The 26885-nt window shown below is 29.9% G+C and overlaps 1 protein-coding gene and 1 long non-coding RNA gene across 8 annotated transcripts in view; one reads left to right on the top strand and one right to left on the bottom strand.

The window, feature by feature from the left end:
* nAChRa3 (nicotinic acetylcholine receptor alpha3 subunit) overlaps positions 1–22339 on the top strand; it is a 100782-nt gene extending 78443 nt beyond the window's left edge. For 3 of the 7 annotated variants that reach the window (XR_014982127.1, XR_014982126.1, XR_014982125.1), the window contains 13 exons: positions 3583–3700; positions 7931–8070; positions 8192–8236; positions 10762–10871; positions 11947–12127; positions 14053–14168; positions 14571–14739; positions 18098–18234; positions 18711–18869; positions 20079–20261; positions 20501–20714; positions 21382–21974; positions 22115–22339. Coding sequence is in view for 2 of the 7 variants with exons in the window: in XM_035869477.2 (XP_035725370.1) it covers positions 3649–3700; positions 7931–8070; positions 8192–8236; positions 10762–10871; positions 11947–12127; positions 14053–14168; positions 14571–14739; positions 18098–18234; positions 18711–18869; positions 20079–20261; positions 20501–20714; positions 21382–21579 (1704 nt within the window). In the remaining 5 variants the exon portion in view is untranslated. Of the gene's footprint in view, positions 1–3582; positions 3701–7930; positions 8071–8191; positions 8237–9831; positions 9983–10761; positions 10872–11946; positions 12128–14052; positions 14169–14570; positions 14740–18097; positions 18235–18710; positions 18870–20078; positions 20262–20500; positions 20742–21381 lie in introns of those variants that run through there. The other 4 variants (XR_014982128.1, XM_035869477.2, XM_035869479.2 and 1 more) reach the window with 4 other exon arrangements.
* LOC146873076 (uncharacterized) lies at positions 20608–26764 on the bottom strand. The gene is made up of 3 exons (XR_014982131.1): positions 26672–26764; positions 21367–21617; positions 20608–20725 (listed from the first exon to the last, which is right to left on the bottom strand). It is a non-coding gene; the product is annotated as an uncharacterized LOC146873076 (long non-coding RNA).
* Between the last annotated feature and the right edge of the window lie 121 nt (positions 26765–26885).

Here is a 26885-nt window from a genome sequence, read left to right as displayed (position 1 = left end):
AAGAGGAAGAAAAAAAAGAAGGGAGAAGAAGAAAAAAAAGAAAAAAATATATATAAAAGGTAGAAGTAGAAAAAGAAGATCGAAGCAATCCATTGAGCTTTCTATCGTGAAACGTAGAAGAGTATCCAACTTGATCGACATTGAAGGAGGCGAGAATGGGGAAAAGAAAGCCGACTGGTTGGATAGGAAGCTAGCAGGAAGAGGTAGGTAGAGAGTTAGGGGGTTACTATGAAGGGTGAAGAAACCTAGTATAAGTGTGCCCTGTAAGAGGCATTTTAAGGCCCTCGTCACTCGTACCAACTAGGACTAGAACGAACGTGGCAGATAATTACTCCCTCTTAAGCCATGGGTGCCCTGAGCACTGACTGTGAAGGTGCTGGAGATGGTAGAAGAGACGTGGTGGAGGAGAAGACGAAGAGGGTTGGAAGTTGGAGGGTAGTAGAAGCGAAAGAGACTACGAGTTTGGAGCTTATCGATCGGAGCCGTCACGCGTTCGCGAGAATAACTCGATGCTGAATTTAAAAATAGAGAGAGGGGAGAGGGAAATCGAGTGTCGTTTTTTAACGTATTTAACCTGACTATCTCTAGCTAACTCATTCCTATCCATCCGCCATTTCAACTCTCAGCCAGCATTTTTCTTTCTTTATTTTTTTTTGCTTTTCTATGTTTTTTCTTCTTTTTTTTTTTGCTTTTTATTCCTTTTTTCTTATTCTTCTTTTTTTCCTTTTTTTTTTTTTCGTTCGCTTTTCCAACGTCACCATCATCATCTTGCCGATCGCCTTCGATTTATTTCCTTAGACGTACGATAAAGTCTTTAAGGTTATAGCTCTCTTTCAGCTTTTTGGAGAAGGAGGCCACGAAAGAGATCGCTCGATTATGAACTACCTGTCAACTTTGACGTGCTATCTTTAAAGTTTCTTTTGTTATTCATCAAATCCCACGATAAACTTCCTTCGGTTATAGCTGTTATATAATGTTTCTTATTAAAGACATTTTTAAGTACGTATTCTACTTATCAGAATGTTGATCTTAGTATTAAAATATTTTGAATACTAAATAAATATTTTTAAGTATTAAATAATATCGTTAAAAGAGTCAAATGTTTTATTATCGTATTAGTAATTTTTTTTATCTATCGCTTAATACTATATATCGTGTAATACTATATATCGTTTTAACACTAATTTAAAATAATAATATTATTTAACATCATTTTGTTAATAATATATAATGTATAGTAAATTTCGAAAGTTTATTGTATGATCTTCGTCATGATCCGTCAGAACAGATCTGACAAGATTATCGGGAACTATCGGAGATCGTTCGACGACACGAAAACGAATTTTGTACTTCATCGATACAAATGTCTTTTACTAGTCTAGAATATGTCAACGAATCGAAAATAACGATAAAAGGATTGAGTATGGATAATGGAAATCCTTTTATTGCTTTCTTTTTCATAGTCAACTCGGACTTTTGCTATGTACAAAATTGCAGAGCTAACAATTTCCACTTTAAATCCCAATGACATGTCTTTATAAGAGTGCATGTTAGTGTCTTTCTCTCTCTCTCCCTCTCTATGTGTGTGTGTGTGTGCGTATATGCTTGTTTGTCTGTTTTATTTTTGTTTGTAACTACGAAAGGATTATAGATGCATAATTATTTTGTTCGTTGGTTAACATGTTCCGTGTCAAACCATTTTTGCCTGACTTGTCGTTCAGGCCATTTGATATTTTGACTAAAGAAAAAAATGACTGCGTGTACCACCGGTGGTACACGTGGCCTGAAGATCAAGTTTAACGTGTACCGCCGGTGGTACACATGGTACGAAACGTGTTAATGATCACAACCTCACTTTTGATTACTTATCCATTTATAACGCCATAATACATTCGCATGTATGTGTAGTGCTTCTACAATAAATATAGATCAGAACTGGGAGTCGATCAATAGAAATTTTTAATATGATAAATTGATAAAAAATTAGTAATTTAAAAGGAACGAATCGTAAAAAGTCATGATAAATGACAATTAACAATTATAAGTGGTAATAGTTAGTTCTTCAACGAATTCAAATAATTTATATTAGTTTCGTGTTTATATTCGATAGGTATCTAAAAGTAAAAGACGTATTTGATAGTTGTGTAATTAAATTGTAATGTCACGAGGATTAGAAGAACTCAAATTGCCAATTGTTAATTGTTAATTACTAATATTAATTATTGGTAATAGTAACTTTCCTAACGCTGATAAAAATGAATTATGAAAAAAGAAAAATGTCATATTAATCGCAATTAAAAACATTAATAAATTAATTGACTTAGATCAAGTCAAGGAAACTAAAAGGATATTTTGCATTTAATTTAATCAACTCTTCTTTTATTCCAATAAACATAATTCCTGAATCGTTATAAAACATCATGAAGCAGGTTGATATCACAAACTCGATATTCAAACGAGAAGAAACTATTTGAAAAGCAGGAAATCGCGATGTCACTTACACCTTTATCGATTTTTCGATTTTTCGAACGACAATTGACAGGTGCCTGAGTACCACCATCTTTTATCGTGATTACCGATCTACCAACTTTTCATCGTTTTATTCAGAAATCTCAGATACCTTCCTTTGATATCTTTTTCACGAGAGTCATTTATCATCTTTTTCATTTTCGAAAAATATAAAGATAAAATAATATTAAAGAGATAATATATTAAAATGATATAGATAATTACTACATATATAAGTAAATAATTACATTTAATAAAATAATAATAATAATAATAATAATAATAATAATAATAATAATAATAATAATAATAATAATAATAATAATAATAATATAATCTTAGATGTAATATAAAATGATAATTAACAATTTAATAAGTATTCATAAATTTATTATCCCCATTATTGATAATTTTATAAATAATTGATGGATCATGGATCTATCATGTGCACGTTCAGGAAACTTAAGATACACTTGTCAGATCGTAATGAGCAAAGTTGATATAACTCGATGTACTAGTTAGTCGAGATATTAATTAGCATAGCTTTGAATATATAACTGGGTTTATGATCCTGTAAGAAGTACCATAGTAAGTTATTTTTTTTTCTTCGATAATACCCGAGATATTCTTTTTCTAATTAACTATTCGATATCTACCGTATGATCCTCGGATTCAGAATGACTTAATTTATTCTGTAAAACTTTCATGATATATTTCGAAATATTTCAAAATTAATTAAATAATTCTTTTTTCTTTTTATCAAGATAATATAATACTTCATTTCCTTCTTTCTTTTCGTTAATAGAAAAATGTTTCATCGTTTATATATATTATATTTTATCACATTTTATATATAAAAATGAAGCTTTTCTTCAGATATATCTATATATACACGGTATGGACTATAGATAAACACATATAAATTACATACATACATATGAGATCATGAATTTGATAATTTACTTGGAAATATTCAAAAATACTTGAAAATAATCGAGTATTAATTACAAATTAATCGAATTCGTATCACACTCATTTCCCTTTTTCTTCTTTTTTTTTTTTTTTTCATTGCAGTCCGAGCACTGAAGGGTCTGGAGGGCACGAAGGCGAGAAGAAATGAGGTGGACGTGACACAATGACATGATGAAGAGCCTGGTGGGGATCATGTGGATAGTGTTGGTGCTCATATCAGGTAGGTACTATAAATCTCGGTATTACGAATTTCGTATAACTCAACGTAACATTGATGTCTTCCATACTGAGAAGATACATAATATTTTTTTTATATTATCAAAGAACACGTAAATGTCTTCCAATCAAACACGTCTAAATCATGTATATGTATCATTTAGAATGACTAAGTGCGTTCTGATTGGAATGAAAAAATTTTAATTCGAGCGAAATATAAATAATAATATAAATATGTTATTTGTGTTATACTTAAAAATGATTTATATGTTTATCAAATTGGATAGACTTTTTTCGTTTTATTGTTTTTTTTTTTGTAGATAGAAACAAAATAGAAGCAAGATAAATCTTTTAAATATCCTCGCATATGTTTATGCGCTCTTATATGTTTTCTTTATTTTTAAATTTACTTGGCTGTTGTTCGGAAATTTTTCGGATTTCGTAAATTCGATGTTTAATCGATGAGGTGAGATTTAATCTGGATTTAATCCAACCATTTCTTCTCTATCTGTCTGTCTATCTGTTTCTCTCTCTCTCTCTCTCTCTTTCTTTCTCTTGTTATTTCTCTTTCTCTCTCTCTCTTTCTAATTTTCTTAACACGAAAATTCTATCATAATTCAAATTGATTTGAAATTCAATAATAAAAAATATCAAACATATGTATCTACGTATACATACATACGTAAATATTGAAAAGTTGAAAAGTTGAAAGAGAATGAGAGAGAAAGATATATATATATGTGTTTATATATATATGTGTATATATATATGTATATATATATATATATATATTTTCATTCTTACGAACGAATGTTATTCTAAAAAGGAATATACGAAAGATTTAAGGTCGCAGAGGGAATCAAGAAAAATATTACATACACATTTTCTATCTTGTTTATTCTTTCTCCATTTTTATTTATTTATTTATTCATTTATTTATTTCTTTTTTTTCATACATCTTCTTTTCATCAAAATTTCATCAATGAACCAATATCTACTAATTTTCTCTTATATATATATATATATATATATATATATATATATATATATATATATATATTATATATATATATATATTTATTTATTTTATTATATTTAATTTATTTTTTATATTTATTATATTTATTTTATTATATATATTATATATATATATATATATATATATATTATATATATATATATATATATATATATATATCTATTTCTAAATACAAAAAATTTGTTCTTTTCCGGTTAAAAAATATCATGGGATTTATCATATAATATCGATCTTCTAAATTCAATATGCTTTCAATATTTTTCCCGATATTTTCAGCTAATATATAAATATAATTCAGCTAATATATAATATATAAATTATAAATAATAATATCAAATATATATCAAATATATTTCAATTCGTAAAACGATCTTCTCTCTTATTTTTTACTTTTGTTCCTTTGTAATACTAATTCTATTAAAAAATACAAATCACTTTAACTTTCATTTTATGATCACTTTCTGATTCTTAATTAAGATATTCATTATGATAAATGTTCATTAAAAATATTTTCGCATTTCAAATAAACAAATTTCTATATCACATTTTTAATACTTTCGATTAATAAAAAATATCTGAAAGGATACTTCAATTTTGTTTTTTTTTTTTCTTTGAAATCATTAATTTGTATTTTTTTCCTCGTTGCCTTTCTCTTTTTTAAAAGAACTTTTCCAAACATAATTCCACTTAAAAGTTTGTGCGTCAATAATTTTACGAATTGCCGTCTCTTTACAGTTCATTAACATCGATTTCTTGAATCTCAGTTAGCCGCACGTAATTTCCAGATAATTGACCGATTACTAATGTGCGATTTATCGTTTCTCCAAGCCAATTGGAATAAGTGGAAGAAAAAGTAATAAATTTTAATTTTTCTCTTTTCTTTTTTTTTTTTTTTTCTATAAAAGCATTCATAATTTAAAACAAGTAATATACATGACTTTTGTAAATACGATTGAACGACGATTAACGTCTGTAAGTAAACTACATAGCTCTGATAGAGTGGTAGATCTTTTGACTTCCTAAAATGCCGATTTATCCGACACTCAAGCATTTTCGTTTGACCGAAGTCTCTAGGTAATACAGAAACACGGATGGTCGTTATTACACAGTTTGCGAAGCCACACATTATTCATCGACGATACTTTACGAGTTTCCTGCTACCTTTCGACCATTTCGGCCGGGTTGTTCGATACAACCACGTTGGCAAGGTTTTTAATTTTTGAAACCTAGCCAAAAAGTAAAGCTCCGGGATCGTGGATACACGCTTGGTGTAGTTGAAACTCGTGCGGAAACTGTCGCGAGTTATCGAAAGAGAAAAAAAATATCTCGGGGGAAAGAAAAAAGAAAAAGAGAGAGAGAGAAAGAGAGAGAGAGAAAGGAATAGAGAAAAATAGAAAGAGAAAGAGAAAATGGATTCTGATCCGTCGAAATCCAAAAGAAACGTCGGAAAAGAGAAGATATCATATCTCGTTTTCTCTAAGGTAACTTGAAACTCACTCTCTCTCTCTCTCTCTCTTCTCTCTCTCTCTCTCTCTCTCTCTTTTACTCTCTCTCAAGCTCTTCAACGGGTACTCTTATCAATCGTTCCTTCTTGCATTCCATGTATTTTCTAGCTTCCTCCCATCTAAAGAAAGATCGTTAGATAGATAGAAAGAGAGAGAGAGAGAGAGAGAGAGAGAGAGAGAGAGAGAGAGAAGTACTTCCTTACCGTCGTTGATGTCGTTTAGGAAGTTTGAAGATTCCAGAGAAACGAGTGAATCGCTTAAATCTCGTCTCCATTAGACTTCAAATAAAATGGCATTTTATTCGCATTAGGGTTTTCAAATGATACTTTGAATTATCATTCTATTTACGTTGCAACGATAGTAAATAAAAGCATTAGATATTTTAATAGAATGATATTTTATTTCCATTCTTTAAAGCGTTTTCTCTAATGTATAATGAATACATTAGAAATAATGTAATAATAAAATTTATTTGTAAAAATCATCGTTTTAATTATCTACATCGTTGTTAACAAGTATAAATATAACAGAGATATTATTAACTACTCCAAGTTTTTTTAATAATCTTAATTCATAATTAATCTAAAAAATTTCTTAAAAATTGTTTTAGAAAAATTGTCTTTAAAATTATTTTTTTTTTTTTTTGAGAAAATACATCAGTATTAATATAGTAAAAATAATATCATTAATTTGAATGATCACAAGATTTCACGATTATCTGTATTTTTAATGATTGATTTTAATTAATTTTTTCAATTCAATTTATTAAGCTATCTGATAGAAAATTATATATACATATATATATATATTTTTTTTTTAAATGGAATATACAAACGTGTTAATATCTGTGATTAATCTTTTTACTAAAACCAAAAGGAAACATTAGTTGGAAGATCGAAGAAAGTTTCATTTAACGAACGATAGTGAAAAGCTAATAGTGCTCAAAGTAAAATAGCAATGGGATAGGTATTTCTTAACGAAACTAAATATATCGAAAATATATTCAAATGTGTTACGAGAGGAAAGTGTGAGCGTACATTTAATCAAGGAAAGCAAGAAATAGGTAAATGAAGATGAAAGTAAAGACTCAAAGAAAAAAAAGAAAAAGAGAAAGAAAAAAAGAGAGAAAGAGAGAGAAAAAGAACGAGATCATATAAAAATGTAAAAAATCATGACTGTAGGCATAAGATATCATCCTCTTGCTGTTTCTATCTTTCTCTTTTTTTTAGAATCTTTTTAATACGCTGTTATTTCGAATTACAAAAGCGCAAAGACAAACGTATACGTTCTTTTGATCTTTTCTCTTCAAGCCATGTTCTATACGTTTCTACTTGCTTTTTCGGTTCTAGCAAAATTATACGTAAGGTGTAATTTTCAACATTGTTACGCTCGAAACTCGCGTTAATGTCCCTTTGAGCGATCGTTCTGATGTTCTGAAAGGCTTAAAAATTTAATTACAACTAAAAGTACGAGGTCGTATGAGAGTTTTATAATAACTACTTCACTTTCAGGAATCGTTGACTTCATAGTTGATTTCTTAGAAAAAAAAAAAAAAAAAAAAAAGGAAAGAAAAGAGAGAAAAAAGAAAAAAATTGTTCGTCTTTTTGTTTACCTGCATTTCTTGAACATAATGCCTTTGTTGTTTTGCATTTGATCTTTTTTGTTTTCTTTTGTTTGTTTTATTATTTAGGATGCTCAGGAAATCCAGACGCAAAGCGACTTTACGACGATCTCCTCTCGAATTACAACAAACTGGTACGTCCAGTGGTAAACGTCACGGATGCCCTCACCGTCAAGATCAAGCTCAAACTCTCGCAGCTCATCGACGTGGTCGGTTGATAATGATGATAATATATGACGATAATGATGTCATCGAGTAACTCACGTAAAGTATATCAAAAGTAAATCACATATGATCATTAACATCTCTTCCGTTTTGATCTTCTTTCAGAACTTGAAGAATCAGATTATGACGACGAATCTTTGGGTCGAGCAGGTATATATATATATATACGTATATATACGTATAATAATATATATTATTTTATAATTATTTTTTTATTCATCAAATTCAAACGACGTATTATATTACAATTACAAAACATATCCAACTAAAACATAAAACATACCTATGTATATATATAATATATAATAATATATAAATATATATATATATAAAAGAAAAAAAAGAAAATACATAAGGTACTTTCACATATGGTTATATAAATAATATAAATAATTAAAATATGTTCTAATGAAAATTTACATTGATAGTTATAGAAAATAAATTGGTTATCAATCTTTATTAATCGAATGAAATGTAAAAAGTGATAAATGTTTATTAGACGATTAAGCCAATTTAAAAATAATAATTCTAAATAAGACAAAGACAGGAATATTGAATATTAAATAGGTATGGTGAAGAGTGTGGTGGATAGGTTAAAAGCCATGTGGTTATCGATGGACGGGCATACATTACCGTTGATACAAACGGCAGTACACTCGCGTTCGTGCAAAGAACCGCAAGAGAAACTTCGTCAGTGTGTACACGCTCATGTAGTTCCATGTTGCGTACAACCGCTCTTCCAGCTTCAACTTCCTGCCTCGTTGAATCCCCTTAAGATCGATCGTTTTCGTCCTGGCATAATATTCATTTGAATACGTGACATTGCGAGAAAGAGAGAAAGAGAGAGAGAGAGAGAGAGAGAGAGAGAGAGAGAGAGAGTGAGAAAGTTACACTAACATCTCTCTCGAATTAGTTAATTCTATTATTCAATTAAATGTTAATTAGCAACTACAATAATTATGTCTGATAATTATGTATGTTCTATTTCTCTGTATTTATGACTGTCTCTCTCTCTCTCTCTCTTTCTCTCTTTCTCTCTTTCTCTCTTTCTCTCTTTCTCTCTTTCTCTCTTTCTCTCTTTCTCTCTCTCTCTCTCTCTCTCTTTCTCTCTTTCTCTCTTTCTCTCTTTCTCTCTTTCTCTCTTTCTCTCTTTCTCTCTCTCTCTCTCTCTCTCTCTTTCTCTCTTTCTCTCTCTCTCTCTCTCTCTCTCTCTCTCTCTCTCTCTCTTTGTCTTTCTCCTAATCAATGAAATTATTTCTTCAATTTTACGAACTCGATACCGTTTTTCTAAATCACAGATCGACTTGACAAACTCTTTTATTTATTCATTTATTTTTTTTTCATCTTTTTTTATTTTTTTTATAATATTTCGAATTCTATTGAAGCATTTAAAAATTGAAAAAAATTTTTTTCTTATCGAAATGATAAAGTTAATCGATTGTAGTTGTTATAGATATAAAACATCTAACGTTCTAAATACGATTTTTGTTGTAGAGAGAAAATAATGCTAAGAAATGTATAGTTATTTAACAAGAGAAAAAAATGGTTTTTATTTTTTTAATTAAGAAAGTTAATTATATTGTCGCTTTATAGGTATAACTTTTGTTTAGAGAAAAAATAAAATAGTTACACGAACAAAAATGTTTAATTATTTTATAGAAAGAACGAAATAACTTATTTTAATTTCGATTAAGGAATGATCATAAATAATATTATTTATATTTTTAGTAAATATATAGAAATTTAATTACAATTGTAAATAATCGTTAGAATAAAATGATAATCCACGTAGTTGTGAAAATTTTAAACTATTTTCCAAGTGTAAGGCGTTGAATATAAATTTTAGAACCCCAATTCATTAACCAAAAATCAACATTTTATATTTACACTTAAAAAGTAAGTTTTCAATCGTTTTTACATAAAAATGAGAATAATTTGAACGAACTATCCGAGATTTTTATATTTTCATAAGCGTAACTTTTCCATCCTGGTGTAAGAAGAAAGTCACGTTCCAATTCGTTAGAAAATGAAAAAGAAGAACGTTTACGTGCTAAAATATTCTTCGTTCTCGTTGGACAAACTTTGAAAACTTTAGCGAAATAATTCTAGAAGTCGGCTTATTGCTCTATACATACACATACATATATGCATACATACATATTATTTATTTTCTTTTCTACGGTTTCGTTGTTTCGGTTTTCTTTCTCTCTCTCTCTCTCTCTCTCTCTCTCTCTCTCTCTCTCTCTCTCTCTCTCTCTCTCTCTCTTTTTCTTTTTTTATTTTTTTTTGAAAACGAGAGAGAAGAAAAGTTTCGTTGCACGCGATGGATTGAAAACGTCCGGAAAAGCGAAATGGTCGTATGACAAAAAAGAAAAAAAAAAAGAATAAAAAAAACGATTTTCCGTTAGTAGCAGGTCACGCGAAAGCAGATAACGCGCCGAAACATACGGAACATACTCAAAATAAAAAATATGTACTATAGATATATATGTACATATACATATGTTTATATACATAGTATATATATCCGTATAAAAGTATCTATATATGTGTGTATAGATATACGTATCATGTATATTAAACGGACGTGATTTCAACACAAAACACAGCACGTTTTTCGTATGGCGCGATTAAAGTTTTCTGTTTTTGTTCTTTACATATTTCTTTTTTTTCAGTCATGGTACGATTACAAATTAAAATGGGATCCGAAGGAGTACGGTGGAGTGGAAATGTTGCACGTGCCATCCGATCATATATGGAGACCAGATATAGTTTTATACAACAAGTAAGTTCAAATATATTTGTTATTTTATTTTTTATATGATAACAAGTACATGCATTGTATTATACGAATTTTTCATGTGATAAATAATACATATATTATATTATAAATATTTTCATATCAAATAACAAGTTCGATACATTATATATTTATACATATATATATATATATGTATGCATAAATTTTATATATATAAATATTACTTGTATATTTATTTTTTATAATCTAAAAATTTATTTTATAATTATAATTTACGTATATCATCTATTTTAACTACATAGTACTTTGTACTATGGTACACTTTGTGTACCACCTTTCTTTATCACCTGAAATATTTTCGTTATCTTTGATTTTATGGAAAAAATACTAAAAACAAAGTTACACTGTTTTTTATTTTTTTGTATGAATTGATTACTTTTGTCATTCTTAATAAAATAATAATAATGTACAATATCGAGAATTCGCAAGGCATTTTGAAAAAATGTCTGATGATTCATGCAACTGTAACAAATCATATCTTTTTTTTTTCGTTAAAGTTAGAAAAAATATTAAGAGACAAAGGATGCATGGTTTCACATATTCATGATAATATTTTTTTCGCAAGTTTACATGCGCATGCATTATCTCTTTTCGCAACTGCTCATACACATGCATAATTTTTTTTTCGCAAGTACACATGCACATGCACATGCATTATTTCACTTGCACGAAAAAATATAATCGTAAAATATAATCGATAATCAAATGTGATCCTTAAAATAGTGTAACTTTGCCTGGATAATTTTTTCCATTAAATCATAAATAACGGAAATATTTCAGGTAATAAAGTTAAATACGGATACAATAACTAGAATATCTGTAATAAATATATTTGAAAATATATATAAATATATATATATAATTACATTAAAAAAGAAAAAAAAGAAATGTGTGTAATACAATATAAAAAAGGTATAGATATTATTAATTTTTTTTAAGCCATTCTATGATGTGACAATTATTGATAATTTCAATATTCTTAAAATCCTTTCGATTCTAACTTAAAATATAAATTTTCCTTAATTTCTTATATTTATAGCGCCGACGGTAACTTCGAGGTAACATTGGCAACGAAGGCAACATTAAATTATACAGGGAGAGTCGAGTGGAAGCCACCGGCGATTTACAAGTCTTCCTGCGAGATCGACGTCGAGTATTTCCCTTTTGACGAGCAGACCTGTGTTATGAAATTTGGATCGTGGACCTACGACGGCTTCCAGGTAAGAAAGTGATTCGAAATGAAAGTTTTACAAATTTTTTTTAGTTTTCTTTTTTTTCGTGCGTATTTATTCGTTAAACGAACTTATCGACAAACACCATTAATACATTTTCATCGATCGCAAAACATACATTTCAATATGATCCATATATAATTACCGTAAAAGATATTGATAGGATTGTAATCATTTTTATAAAAAAAAGAAAGAAAGAAAGAAAGGAAAAAGAAAAAAAAATATTTATACGTTCTTTACCATCGAAAAAGAACCACATATAGTAATAAATAAGAAAATTTCAATAAAATAATTCAAACGGAGTTGCGAAAGTGTTTATTGTAAAAGAGTGTGCTGTTAACCCGATAGTAAACAAATTCTCTTCTCTCTTTTAATGGAACGATATTTTATATTTTTCTATGCTGGATCATATCACCGAGATTTTCTCTCTCTCTTTCTTTCTCTCTCTCTCTCGCAATAGGAGGATAACGAGAGGCAAATAAATACGATGAACATGTAACAAATAAACTTTTGGATATCACGACTAAGAGAGTTATTAATCGCTTGAAAATCGATTTTATTCGTTTGCTCGTTGTTGTCATTCGTGGCCACGAAGTAGGTGATTCGCGAATAACGATAAGTGAACAGAAAGAGAGAGAGAAAGAGAAAGAGAGAGATTTTCTAAACGATTTCTTTTTTATCATAAGCTTTGTCATCCAATTCATAAACGCCAATTAATCATCGATTAATCAATTCAACATATGTTAAATAAATATTACATTTCTTTATATATCGATAAATATAATCAAAATTATATTTGTTTATATAATTATACTAGATATAGAATAAAAATGATTATAAATATATCAATATTTCGCAATTTACAATAAATACTCGATTAATCTACGTAAATATGTAGATATATATATATAGTAATTACTGATAACGTTATCGAAATATTTCCAATATACGAAGTATAATATCATTACACACCTACAGAAAAAGAGGCGTACAAAGAGAGAGAGAGAGAGAGAGAGAGAGAGAGAGAGAGAGAAGAGCAGACTATAGATAGTAAATTTGAATATTGCATAGAACATTGGATTTAATATTACGTCGTTCTATCGTTGTTGTTCAGACATGCCGTATTTACGTTTTCTCTCTCTCTCTCTCTCTCTCTCTCTCTCTCTCTCTTTCTCTGCATTGCATAATACTCACACCAGAGTTATATACAAGCCGGTTATGTAAAACTGGCGAGAATTTGAATATTCGAATGGTCAAGCTCCCGAGCATTCTAATATTCTCCTATCGAGAGATGAGAGAAAGAGAGAGAGAAAGAGAGAGAGAGAGAGAGAAAGAGAAAGACGAAAGAGGCATCGAGTAACGCTGATTGATAGCTTCTCCGATGCATATTGTATATCGTATATCAGGCTATTTCAATATCCTAGACAATTGTTCTCTCTCTCTCTCTCTCTCTCTCTCTCTCTCTCTCTCTTCGTTTCTCGGACGACAATCAACGAGGATGGCTTCTCCGATGTGGTTTAACCGGGAATCTCTCTCTGGGTAGGGATAGAGATAGAGATAGGGAGGAAGAGAGTAAGATGGAGAGACAGCTTCGGATTTAATGTGCAGATGGATGCAAATGTCAAAGATATCGAACGGCATTCAGGCCGAGAGGGGAAAATCGATAATATCACAAACGACGATTATGTAGGTGTCTGCGTAGGTGTGTCTACAAATGCATTTGCTAACCCATTTGACTTTTTCAGTTAACGACAACTTCCACAAACACATCTATGAACTTCTTATGTTTCCTTCATTATATTTGCTTTTCGATTAAAAATTCGATCTTACATATAAGAACCGTTTTCATATGTAATCGTCAAATGTGAACGTTTAATCGTCTTTCTCGTATCCTTTTATCTTCTCTGTTTTAGGTCGACCTTAGACACATCGACGAGATCCGTGGCAGTAACGTCGTCGACATTGGCGTCGATCTGTCGGAATTTTATACTTCCGTCGAGTGGGACATACTCGAAGTTCCTGCTGTTAGGTAACGTACAAACTTCGAATGAAGTTAAATGCATACATATGAACGTATTCTCATTTGAGAATTAATAAAAAGAAAAATATCGATCGGAATGTTTCTTTTTGATTCATTATCTTTAATAATTATGAAAATAATTAAAATTATTAAAATAAATTACTAAAATATTATATAAATAATTAATGATCATAATCATCAACCCTTGTTAAATAGATTTTTGCAGATATAGAATTTGTTCTTGAAAGATCGAACTGTCAAACAACAGTATTAATTACAACAAGATGTCAATATATAATATGTAACGAGGATATTATTTGTATCAAAGTTGATTCTTTTCTAATCGTGAATGACCATATCATTTTTTTTCTTTCTTTCTTTTTTTTTTTTTTTGTTTTTTTTTTCTTTCAGAAACGAGAAGTTCTACACGTGCTGCGACGAGCCCTATCTCGATATCACGTTCAACATTACGATGAGGCGAAAGACTCTCTTTTACACGGTCAATCTTATAATACCGTGTATGGGTATATCGTTTCTCACGGTACTGGTCTTCTATTTACCGAGTGATAGCGGTGAAAAGGTAAAATTTTCTATATTAATCAAAGAAACATTCCTTATTCCTTTTTTTTTTTCACTATTTATTTTATCAATTTTATTTTACTTTTTATCGTTAAACTTCGGATCTTTAAAACGTTCCTCGTCTTCGTGATACGGTAATAGATCGAAAATATTTAAAAAGGAGTCCATTATCCTTTTCACGGTCGCTGAGAACTTGAGGGTCCTTGACGTTTATGAAAAAAGGAAGAGAGAAAGAGATAGTGAAAAGTTAGATAGATAGAGAGAGAAAAAGAGAGAGAACGAATCGATCGACGTAATCGTGAAAGTTTGCCGTTCGAGTTCACCACTCGAGGAACGTCACTTGGTGTGCAGCCGTTGATGCGATTGATGCCGTTGATTTGGTAGGTCGGAAAAGTTAAAGTACCATCACCCAGCATAACCCTCACGTCCTCTTTTATCCTCCTCTTTCTCGATTCTCTCTATGTATGTATGTATGTATGTATGTATGTATGTATATATGTATATATGTATATATGTATGTGTGTATGTATGTATGTAGGTGTGTATCTGTATGTGAAAAGAGAAAGAGGCGAGGAGAAGGCGTGCCTCATCCTCCTAAACAGTTCGATGGTTCAAAGAAACCAGCTTTTGAAGAAACTAGATCACGATCGAGCTGTCGTCCATGAAAACCAAGCCGATCAAGAGACAATCGTATCCCAGTCGCGGCCTTTATACCTTCGCGTGGACTCTTGACCTCGAACCAATAACCACCGAGTATGTCCCCTATGTATAATTCAGTCATATTGTTCGCTACTTTCCGTCGCGAGTGGAAAAAGAAAAAAGAAAGAAAGAAGGTGAAAGGAACGGAAAGAGTCGGTGATCGTCTAGGGGAAGAAGGTCAAACGTAAAAGAGAAAGAGAGAGAGAGAGAAAACTACATGGCTATAATGAATCTTCGATACAAGAACTATTTGAGAATGAGAGAGAAAGAGAGAGAGAGAGGAAAAAGGAGAGAGAGAGAGAGAGAGGAAGAGAGCGGGAGAAGGTGGTGGAGGGAAAGTTGGTGGCTGCGAGAAGATATCTTAGACATTGAACATTGTCGTCTTTAGATCAATGCAAGACCCCAGAAACAATGCCTTCTCCGATCGTCCTTCATTCTTCTTTCACCACCAAAAGAATAAACACTATCATCATCTCTATACTTATGTATATGTACATACGTGTATATATGTACGGGTGGGAGGCGGAGTATCTATAGCTAAGTTCGAGCCACTTAGATGGTATAGGCGTACGTTTGCAAATACATTCGTAGAATATATATATATACATATATATACATATATATATATATATATATATACATACATATATACATATATATATACATATATATATGTATACATATATGTATACATATATATATATATACATATATATATGTATATATATGTATGTATGTATGTCATTTTGCTCTTAGTATTACCAAATGAATTTCTAAGACAAGATAACCAATTGAAAATGAAATTGATAGAAGGAGAGAATTTGTATTATTCTTATAATAATGAATTTTAATAGTATTCCTTTCTCTCTCTTTCTCTCTCTCTGTCTCTCTCTCTCTCTTTCTCTCTCTCTCTCTCTCTCTCTCTTTCTCTCTCTCTCTCTCTCTCTCTCTTTCTCTCTCTCTCTCTTTCTTTCTCTTTCTCTTTTTTCTCTCTCTTTATGTTCTTTCATCTTTAATATTGCTTTTTACAATAGGACAATATTTTTTTCTTATCTTTTTTTATTATAGTTATCATCTTCAATCGGAAAAATCATATTCGAAATTATTATTTATAAATTAGTTATTTATCATTTAAGAACAAACTTTAGTTTAATCCATATGATACTGATATCGATAATTCATTAATATAAATACATTCATTTATATTAATAACTATGATATATTATTAATAAGTACAAATCCTATCAATTTTCTCAATCATCGATAAATCCAATACAATCATTTGTATTAATCATATAATCATAAATAATAAATTATTAATAAGTACTAATCTGTGCTATTCTTTTTGAAAAAATGCGAATCCCTTCATTGGTTTTTCGTGGATTGAATTTTTAACAGTATTCCCTATTGCCGGTGGGACCTCTCTATATATCTCTCTCTTTCTCTTTCTCTCTCTTCCTCCCTTTTTTTTCTTTTCCATTATCGTTTGTTCCTCTCCTTTTCCCGATTCCGAACGAATTCGATCTGCTCGCATAAATCTTGCAAGCTGCATACTCAGCGAATGAATCGGCGTATGCCTTTAGTAGTCGACGCCTATGATTGCATATACATTTGGGGTTACCGGTGACGTCACAACCTTCCCTCATCACCTTCTGAAACGTGACACGGACTCTTAAGTGTATTGGAAAGCGTTCTCATCATTCCTTTGCCGCTCTCGAGGGCCTTTCTTCTCCTTATTGTAACAGATTTTCTACTTTGACGGTTACCCTCTGAAGTTCAATTCCGAATAATCTGAATTTCTTCTTTTTTTATTATTATTATTTATTTTTCTCTCTCTCTCTTCCTCTCTCCATCTATCTATCTATCTATCTATCGATCTATCTATTTATTTATCTATCTATCTGTCTGTCTGTCTATCTATCTATCTATCTATCTATCTATCTATCTATCTATCTATCTATCTATCTATCTATCCTTCTTCTCGCGCTTATCGATCGTCTCGTTAATTTAACCTTTTATCGTACGCTCATTTATTAACTTATTAATGGATCATTAAATGATTTTTTTTTATTTGGGTGGAGGGGAAGATTTTTAGGAAAATATAATACTATACTAATTGTTAAATAAATATTGAAAAGTTTGAATAATGGAAAGAAATGCATTATTGGAAATTTTTTCTTTCTTTTTAGCAAAGTTCAATGAATAATTAATTATTCGCACAAATGTTGCCGTTTAATATTAATATATGCGTCATCGATTCTTTTACCCAAAAAAAATTTATAACGAATTAAATTGTTGTAAATATATTATGTTGCACATTAGAATAGATTAAATTTATTAACATGCATACATTGAGTGAGTCCTAAGTTTATCGGTGATAAATAAAAAAGGGAAAAAATCTTTCGGAATAATTCGAAATCACGAATTATCGATTTGATCATTATTGAAGTTTCTAGTCACTTTTCTAGCGTTCGCTTTGTTTTCTTTTTTTTTTTTTTTTTTTAATCAATTTTTTTCTCTCGATATTCGATATTCGTTAATCAGTCACACGGTGATCACAAAATCTCGAAGATTGAAAAAATACGACAACCGCATCACGATGATGCAGTGATAATCATTGCAAATTTAAAACGAAAATAATTTTATTTGTATGTACACAGGTCAGCCTATCCATTTCAATTCTACTATCGTTGACTGTGTTCTTCCTTCTTCTGGCTGAAATCATCCCACCCACGTCGCTAGTTGTACCGCTTCTTGGTAAATTCGTCCTTTTCACCATGATCCTAGATACTTTCAGGTACATATATGTATATATATATATTTTTTATATAATATATATATAAACAAAGAATACATATGTAAAAATAGATACCATTATATATTTTATTTATATTAATTTTAAGTTAAATAAATGTTAAGTGCAGATAATACATAAATTTTGTTAGTATAATCGAAATAGACAAATCATTCCTATCTAGATTAATCCCTCAGAGGTCAGAGTGTATCTAAATGATTAAAAAAAAAATAAAAAAAAATAAAAAAAAAAATAGAAAATACAATGAATATATTTAATTCTTTATTTATTGTAAGAACACAATTGATTATATTATAAAAAAAAAAGAAAAAAAAAATATCCACGATGCACATTCCGATTTTGAAAAAAAAGATTAACAATTGAAGTTAATATCATCGTTAATAAAAAATAATTACAGGTTCATGTTAAAATCGAAATAATTCTTCACGTTATAAAACGCTCTCTTATAACTTTTCCAGCATATGCATCACAGTGGTAGTACTCAACGTTCACTTCCGTTCGCCACAGACTCACGTGATGGCACCGTGGGTCCGCCGTGTCTTTATCCATGTCTTACCAAGATTACTCGTGATGCGCAGGTATAATACGACTTCGAAGAGAACCGATTACGATTCCAGGCAAGATATATTCCACATTGGAATCATGCCATGATGCATTAAATCGGCATTAGCGTGTTGTAGGTGGTGACCTTAATGTCACTCTTGTCCATAACCATACATGTATACATACGTACATATATACCTATATATATATATATATATATATATATATATATATATATATATATATATTTATATATTTACTAAGAATAGTTGCAATGTATTTTCAGAAAAATGTGCACATATTTATAATATTGTTGTATATATACACATATGTGTGTATATATATATATAAGTACATATATATATCTACATTTATACGTATATAATACACCGTAGAGAGCATGAAAAGATACTCGATGGGACCATACAGCCTTCAGCACATCTTCTTTCTATAAGACCACCGGCATCTCCCACATAGGAACCTGAAATATCAAACGTTGGATACCTTACCTTAGAACGACACTCGGACGCCGTTAAAAAGATGCAAATGCGTTTATATTATCAGCTTGTATATAGAAAGCAATCTCATTGTTAAGGGTAGCTTCATAGTAAGACCCTGGCACCGTAGTCACTTCAAAACTTATCGAACATCACCATATTCAAACTCGAACAAATGAATTCCCATTAAGATCGAGTAGGCTAAAATATCTCTTTTTTAAAAGGCACACGTATCGTAGTCTCTTATCACGCACAACGTACTACTTATCTCTTTATTCCTAGAGCATGATGTTCATCGTATTCGATTATATAATGTTTTATCTAAATTGTAGCTCTTCAATTTTATAACTTTTACATTCATTTTTAATGATAAGATTCAATGCATAAATAACTGATATATACTCAATTAAATTGCTTCATTATTTAATAAAATCAAAATGATCGAAATTATAATAAATTAATTCTTCTATTTAATATTAAATATTTTATTTGTTAATATGAAAAATATTTCATAAGAGCTCGCTCTGTACGTTCCATTATATTGACACTTTACCATGCACGCGCACGAGCATATTATTAATTATTAGATATTTAAATGTATTAATATTAATAACTAATAAAATAATTTTTGTGTTTATGGTCAATCAATTTATTGTTTATACTTGTATAAATGATTACAGATAATAAAACTCAAAGCTGGTAAAGTGTTAATCGGCATATCAATGTCTTTTTGATTTTTTTGTATAATTTGTTAATTAATTATCTGATTTTTATATGTGTATATAGGCCGCAGTATCAAATAGATAAACGTAGTATAGGCGGACAACATGGACAACGAGTGATGGTCAGAACATGCAATGGTCTTGAATTGAGAGATCCGTCTCTATTCGTTGAAACTTCGGCTTCGGAGTTGGTTGAATCTTCTGTTCTCTTTCCGAGTTTAGATTCGCAAGACGAACTGCATCCTCGGTATGAATTCAATAATTTATACTTGTACTTCATAAGATATTATTCATTATAAGGATGAAATTTTCGATTTTACTTTTTTTCTTTTCTTTTGTTAATAATTGCTGTTAATAATTATCTAAAATTATTATATTGATATAATTATTGCTAATAACTTATAATATAACTTTTCTTTTTTCTTTTTTAATTTATATTTTTCAGCACTTCTTTCATTCCTCAATTTTTTCCCCTTTTCTTCTCAGTGAATTAGAAGCGGTAAATTTAGGAAGTGCGTGTCGTATTCACGGCTCGCCTGCAGCCACTGTGGCACCACCACCTCAGCTCCCAACGGAGGAAAGCGTTGATGCTCTCTGCAACACGCTTCATCACTGGCATCACTGCCCAGAACTGTACAAGGCCATTGAAGGCATTCGTTTTATCGCCGAGCACACGAAAAGAGAAGAGGACTCTACCAGAGTATGATGTTCCTTTGACAATTTAGCCGTAATCAAATTTAAATACTGTTTTATTCTCACAAATTCGGATTAATACGTAAACTTTGAAACATCATTTTGTTCTAAAAGTTCGTAATGATTTTTAATAAAAATTCAAGCTGATCTTTAATTATTTATGTATTGTAAATATTTTATTTTATTTTTTATATTTTATATTTATTAACGCCTAAAAATAGGCATTACTCTAAACTTAGTCGATAATGTTGTTTGCGAACGCCATCTATCAATATGAAATTTTATGAAACCCTTGCAATAGGCAATATGTTTATAATATATACTCATAAAAGCTCAAAAATTTCATACCGATAGATAACGTTCGCAAACGACATTATCGACGTAGTTTGGAGTGATCCATATTTTCAGGCGCAACATTTAATATTTGCATAAATGATTACAGATAATCAATACATAAACATAACTTACATATTAAAATATAAATAATATGGAAATTTTAATGAGAAATATTATAAATGCTCATATATAAAAATATTATTGTTTCAGAAACAAATTGTTCGTGTAAAAAATATCTTTTAATATTAATATTTGTTAACACAATTATTACGAACTTTTCTAACAATCTCGTGTAAGATGTAAATGATGACAATTGACATTACGTTTGTTATTCGTAGGTCAAAGAAGATTGGAAATACGTTGCGATGGTGCTCGATAGGCTATTCTTGTGGATTTTTACATTAGCCGTGGTCGTCGGTACGGCGGGTATAATATTACAAGCGCCGACTTTGTACGATGATCGCATTCCTATCGACGTACGACTCTCCGAGATCGCCTCCACCACTGCCAAGCCACACATCGTTTCAAGCCTCTGAGGGCCAATTGCTAATTATCCCGTTACTCTCGCGTATACCTATGAACACAAAAGACATACCCATTGTAAACATAACAATGTGTCAGAAGTAACGACTGAAAGACTGAAGTCTCGGTGAGTCTTCGACTTTTATTAACGATTAATTCTTCGGCTCGTACGTTCAATCGTATATGTTTACACATACGACATATATGTATGTGTACGTATGTACGTGCGTACGTGTACGACGAGCGAAGAAGAATAGGGGGAAAAAAAAGTAAAATTAAATAAAATAAGAAAGCAAAAGTCGCGCGCGTACCAAAGCTTTCAACCCGTGACACAACGAAGATAAAAAAGGGAGTTCGAAGGGTTGTGAGAAGAGAGCCGTGCGATAAAATTCTCAGAGTTTGGAAAAATGTGAGACATTTTCTTCTTAATCTTTTCTTTTTTTCTTTCTTTCTTTCTCTCTTTCTTTCTTTCTTTCGTTTTCTTTAATTTTACATACAAATTTTTACATCAAAACGACTCGAATAACATAGGAATATATTTATACATAGAGCCAATATCGTCCTCCATTATATTATAATATCTCCTTTGTATGATGTTATCTCTGAGAATTGTGTCATGGGTACAGCGACGTGTGTGTGTGTGTGTATAAGAGAGGAGAACGTTTAGCAACAAAACAAGTATTTATTCGCCGCACCGTTCGACGCAAGCATGGCCTCTCTTTTCGGGGACCGTAATATGTTGCGTATAGAAAGTCACGATGACGTTTAATAAAGGTAATAAATAAATTAAAAAAATAAATAAACAAATAATATATATGTATTATATATATATTTAGAATCAAGCGATTGAAACACATACATACCGTAGAGATAATACAAATGAGAAAATGAGGAAGAGAAAAAGAGAGAAAGAGAGAAAGAAAGAGAGAGAGAGAGAGAGAGAGAGAGAGAGAAAGAGAAAGAAAAAGAGAGAGATAAAAAGAGATCTTAAAAGTTCAAGTAAGTTCAATTTTATGCCAGATGCATTTGAGAGAAACAAAATCGTCGTAATTCCTTTTTTACTTTTATTTTTTTTTTTATTTTCATTTTATCGAATGTTTCGCCATTGAAAAAAGTCAATTTACAAAGGGTTGACGGAATTAATTGTGCCGAAAGTTCAACAAGGATTCAAGACTGAAAGTTCGGGAACGATAGATTTTCGTTCAATTCTCCTCACTTTCCTCGTGATCATTGTTACTCGATGCAGACAACATCCGTCGCCCTAATTTTTTTTTTAACGTCGATAATTATCGTTTACAAACAGGATTGGGTACATATTTTAAATTAGTCAATTTTATCGAATAAAGTTTTCGGTTCTATAGCTATTTTGTAATAGTTATACAAAAAAGAAGAATAATAAAATATACGAATGTCTGAACGACTTATGCAAGTGAATTGAAAGGAAAACTCGATTTTATACAATAAATTTATCATTAAAATTTATTCGGAATATATGAAAGGTAATATAAAATAATTTCGAGTTACATCGGTTATTAGAAGTGTTCGTGAAAAAAAAAAGAAGAAAGAAAAGAGGAAATAAGCAAAGTAGAAAGAAAATGAAATGTTTAAAATACGTGCTCATCCTGTTTAACACTCCTGCCCCTTCAAAAAAAAAAAAACGTGTGGAAATTCTTATAATTATAATACTATATTACCGAGACTGTCTCGTCTTGTTGTACAGAAAAGGAAATTGTAAAAAAATGGGACCGAAATATATTTTACATTTATAGCTTTGGTCATTGTCGTGGAGATCACCGCAGTGCACCACAATGCCTTTCAACGATAAAAAAAATATTTACGCTGAGACTATAAATTTTTGCTTGTAGATTTAAACAAAAATCACACGATTTAGGACTGTCAATATTCAAATTTTCGTGTTCGATTCGCGATAACGCGAACATACTGAAGTGTCTAGTGTTTATTTGTAATATAACAAACGCATACACATACACATATACACATATATACATACACACACAGAGAAAATATACATTATTACACACAAACATAAATATACAAACGAAAATATATACATATACATATATGTATATCTTATTTATAATACAATTCAACGTTACTTTACAAATATGGGAATGTAAATCATAAAGAGCTTGATATATTCGGAATTATGGTGCCTGACAGACAAGTACGATTGAGTTTTAAAGAATACTTTTATATATTCTGAGAAGAGAAGATACGTGATACGTTATTAAAAATTCGTTGATCGCCCAAGTTGAACGACGCGATGTTTCGATTGCTTGCGTAAGTCTTTCGGATATATGTATAGAAAAAGTACATGTATTCGAATATTCCGAATGACAAATGATTTTGACTTTTGGCAGGCCTATTGTAAATGTAAATGGCATGGAATTCAACGACGCCTGTTGCAGACTCAGGAAAATAATCGTTTTTCCAAATATTTACATCGAGCCTGTAACATAGGGGCCATATTTTCACAAAGAACAAGGTGCGTGTGTCTCTCATTAAATTAAATTCTAAATAATAATATCTGCATCATTAAGGCGCAGAAAACTGGGTGGGGCCTAAAAGAAATTTAGCCGACTCAACTTTTATTGACTCATATATACTTATTATGTATATATATATATATATATATATATATATATAAAATAATAAGATAACTTTCATATTTATATTCGTTCTGAAATCACACATGAATAACTTGTCGATATTTATTATACATTTTATCGGAATGTATGAAGACAAAAATTGTTTCTTATATACAATCATATTCCAATAATTTACTGTCTTCCCAAGGTACTAAATTTGCAATTTGATTTACGATGGTAGCCAAATCTCCACCGTGCTGCTATCCTTGCCAAGAAAAGTAGAGTCTGATTGGTATAAAATCGTTAGTTAAAAACGGTATATGTGCGTGTAGTCCGCTTTGGAGATAAAGTAAATAATAATGTGCTATTTAGCATTTGAATCTATTGTATCATTTTTTATAATCTATCGTTTATGAGATGAATGAAGCTTTTATAAAAGGCAAAAGGCACAAATATGTTATGCAATATAGTAAATCTTATTAAAGTAATTCCATTGCATAAAATACTGAAGAATGTAATTATAGACATACATTTAAAAAAATTAAAGAGGCATTCTTTATAACTATTACCGGATAATTTAAATTAATTAAAAGTTTTATTTAAAATGCAAGATTACGAATTAATACAACATATATTGAAAGGACTAGTTTCATTTATATTTAACGTATTAGCACTGGATTTACATAAATTTCGGAGAAATTTAATTTTTATCAATTAAATATGAGAGCGTGAAAGCATATGAGTGTGCATGCAACAAAGAAAAAAAAAGGAAAAAAAACCTTGATTATTATGAACAAAATTACATGTTATGGAAGTAAGTGCAGTGATAGTTATTTAATGTAAGTTGCATCTAACAATATACATAAATATATATAAATAACCATTACTCACTCGATAAAATAATATAGCAAGATATTTTGTGAGTGTGTCTATAAACTCGATTAAACTTATATGATAAACTGACGTTGTCTTGATTTACGAGAAGAATATATGTATTTGTTTCGATAGAGAAAGGAATTTTATAAAGGTGTTGTATATGTGAGTGTCATCATTTATGAAAGCGCCTTATTCAGCGAGTTTCGTACAAATTTCAAGAAAAAACATCTCCATCATTTCAATCATTTTCAAATGTTGCAGGGATCTATCAGGTTACGTGTAGCGCATGGCAGATATATTTGTTCGTTAACTATAAATATTGTACTTTTTCCAATTATATTCTCATTAATATTAATTTTCTATCTGCCTTCTATAGATTAGAAAAAAATATAATAAGCATTTTTACTTAGAACTTTTTCCTTGTATTAAATGATACTTGACTGAGCCACCTTTATAGAAACCTTTCTTACGAGAGGATATAGTAATTTTAGTAAGCAAATAATATTTAAGTTACGCGTTAATATATTTTTTAGCGCAGTCTGTCTAAAAGAAAAATAAAAAAAAAAGAAAAAAAAAAGAAGAAAAACTGTCATAAAAAAAATTTTATCGAAACGTTTTGAGAAACACGTTATGTCTTGTAAAATATACCCACACTCATAATTTTTAACAGATCAATTGAATTAGAAAGTGCAATCACTTATTGTAATAAACAATCGATAAGTTTTAAAATAATACCTACATACGTTATATTTTAAAGTTTTAAAATGTATTACATTATTAAAAGTATATTATCTTCTTACATATCTTCTTGATCGTCCATTTTGTTATATTGTAAATTTCTACATTTTTGTTGCTAGTAACAATAAATAAATAAGAAAAAAAAAATCTATTAATCTAGGCGTACTAGAGCAGTTAGAGAAAAAGACTCTAGTTCAAATGGCGAAATAAGTAATGAAAAGAATGAGATAAGTAGCTTCCTCTTCGATGCGTAAGCTCAAGTGATATAAATCTAACCTCTATGTATCTACAATTATATTTTCGTTCAAGCAAAGACTTTTTGTTTTCACGAACTAAAATATACTACGAACTAAGGATATCACCATTTATGTTTTAAAATAGCTTTGAAAAAGATACAAATAGTTCTATCAGATGCGCTGTAACGTAACCTGCTCATGGTATAAACACATCAACTGTTCACTATTACAGTAAATACAAGTTTATTTTCAAGCCCTATAACACTCCACAGTTCTTTGTGTCTGATAAATCGAGTCAAGCCTATTTCTTCATAAATATCATTATTTATCATTCATATTTATAATATCTTGTTGCAACAAAAGCAAGCTCAGATTATAATCTGCATCGAATGCATAGAATTGCACTAAAAAATTGTTATTTCTGTAGTATATAAAATATGTTGAATAGATAAATATGAAAGAATTTTTCATTTGTGCAAACTTTTGATGCAATTGGATAAGACATTATTATCAGAAAATTTATTAAATGTTTGACTATCAGATTCATGTTACTCCTGTAATAGCATTTACTGGCAATTATTAAATGTTTTAAATTCAATTCATAATTAACGAGACAACGTTATAAAATAGTATTTTTAAATACCTACCCTGATAAAACAAGCCTCATGATTATTTGTAACATTATTGGAGCATCTAGCAAACTGCTTACTTCACTTTTAAATAAAACAATGGATAGTAACAGCAATTGGCTAGGTGCTCCGTTTAATTATGAACATATAAACGATGATGAAACTTTCTACATAACAGGTATATATCAATAAAATTGTCGAATAAACTTGATTTTTGTAAAAAAGAAAAATC

The sequence above is a fragment of the Vespa mandarinia genome, chromosome 4, assembly GCF_050613455.1.
Source record: "Vespa mandarinia isolate Hongniang chromosome 4, ASM5061345v1, whole genome shotgun sequence".
In the NCBI taxonomy this organism is placed as follows: Eukaryota; Metazoa; Arthropoda; class Insecta; order Hymenoptera; family Vespidae; genus Vespa; species Vespa mandarinia.
This window is presented reverse-complemented; position numbering and strand designations above follow the sequence as displayed.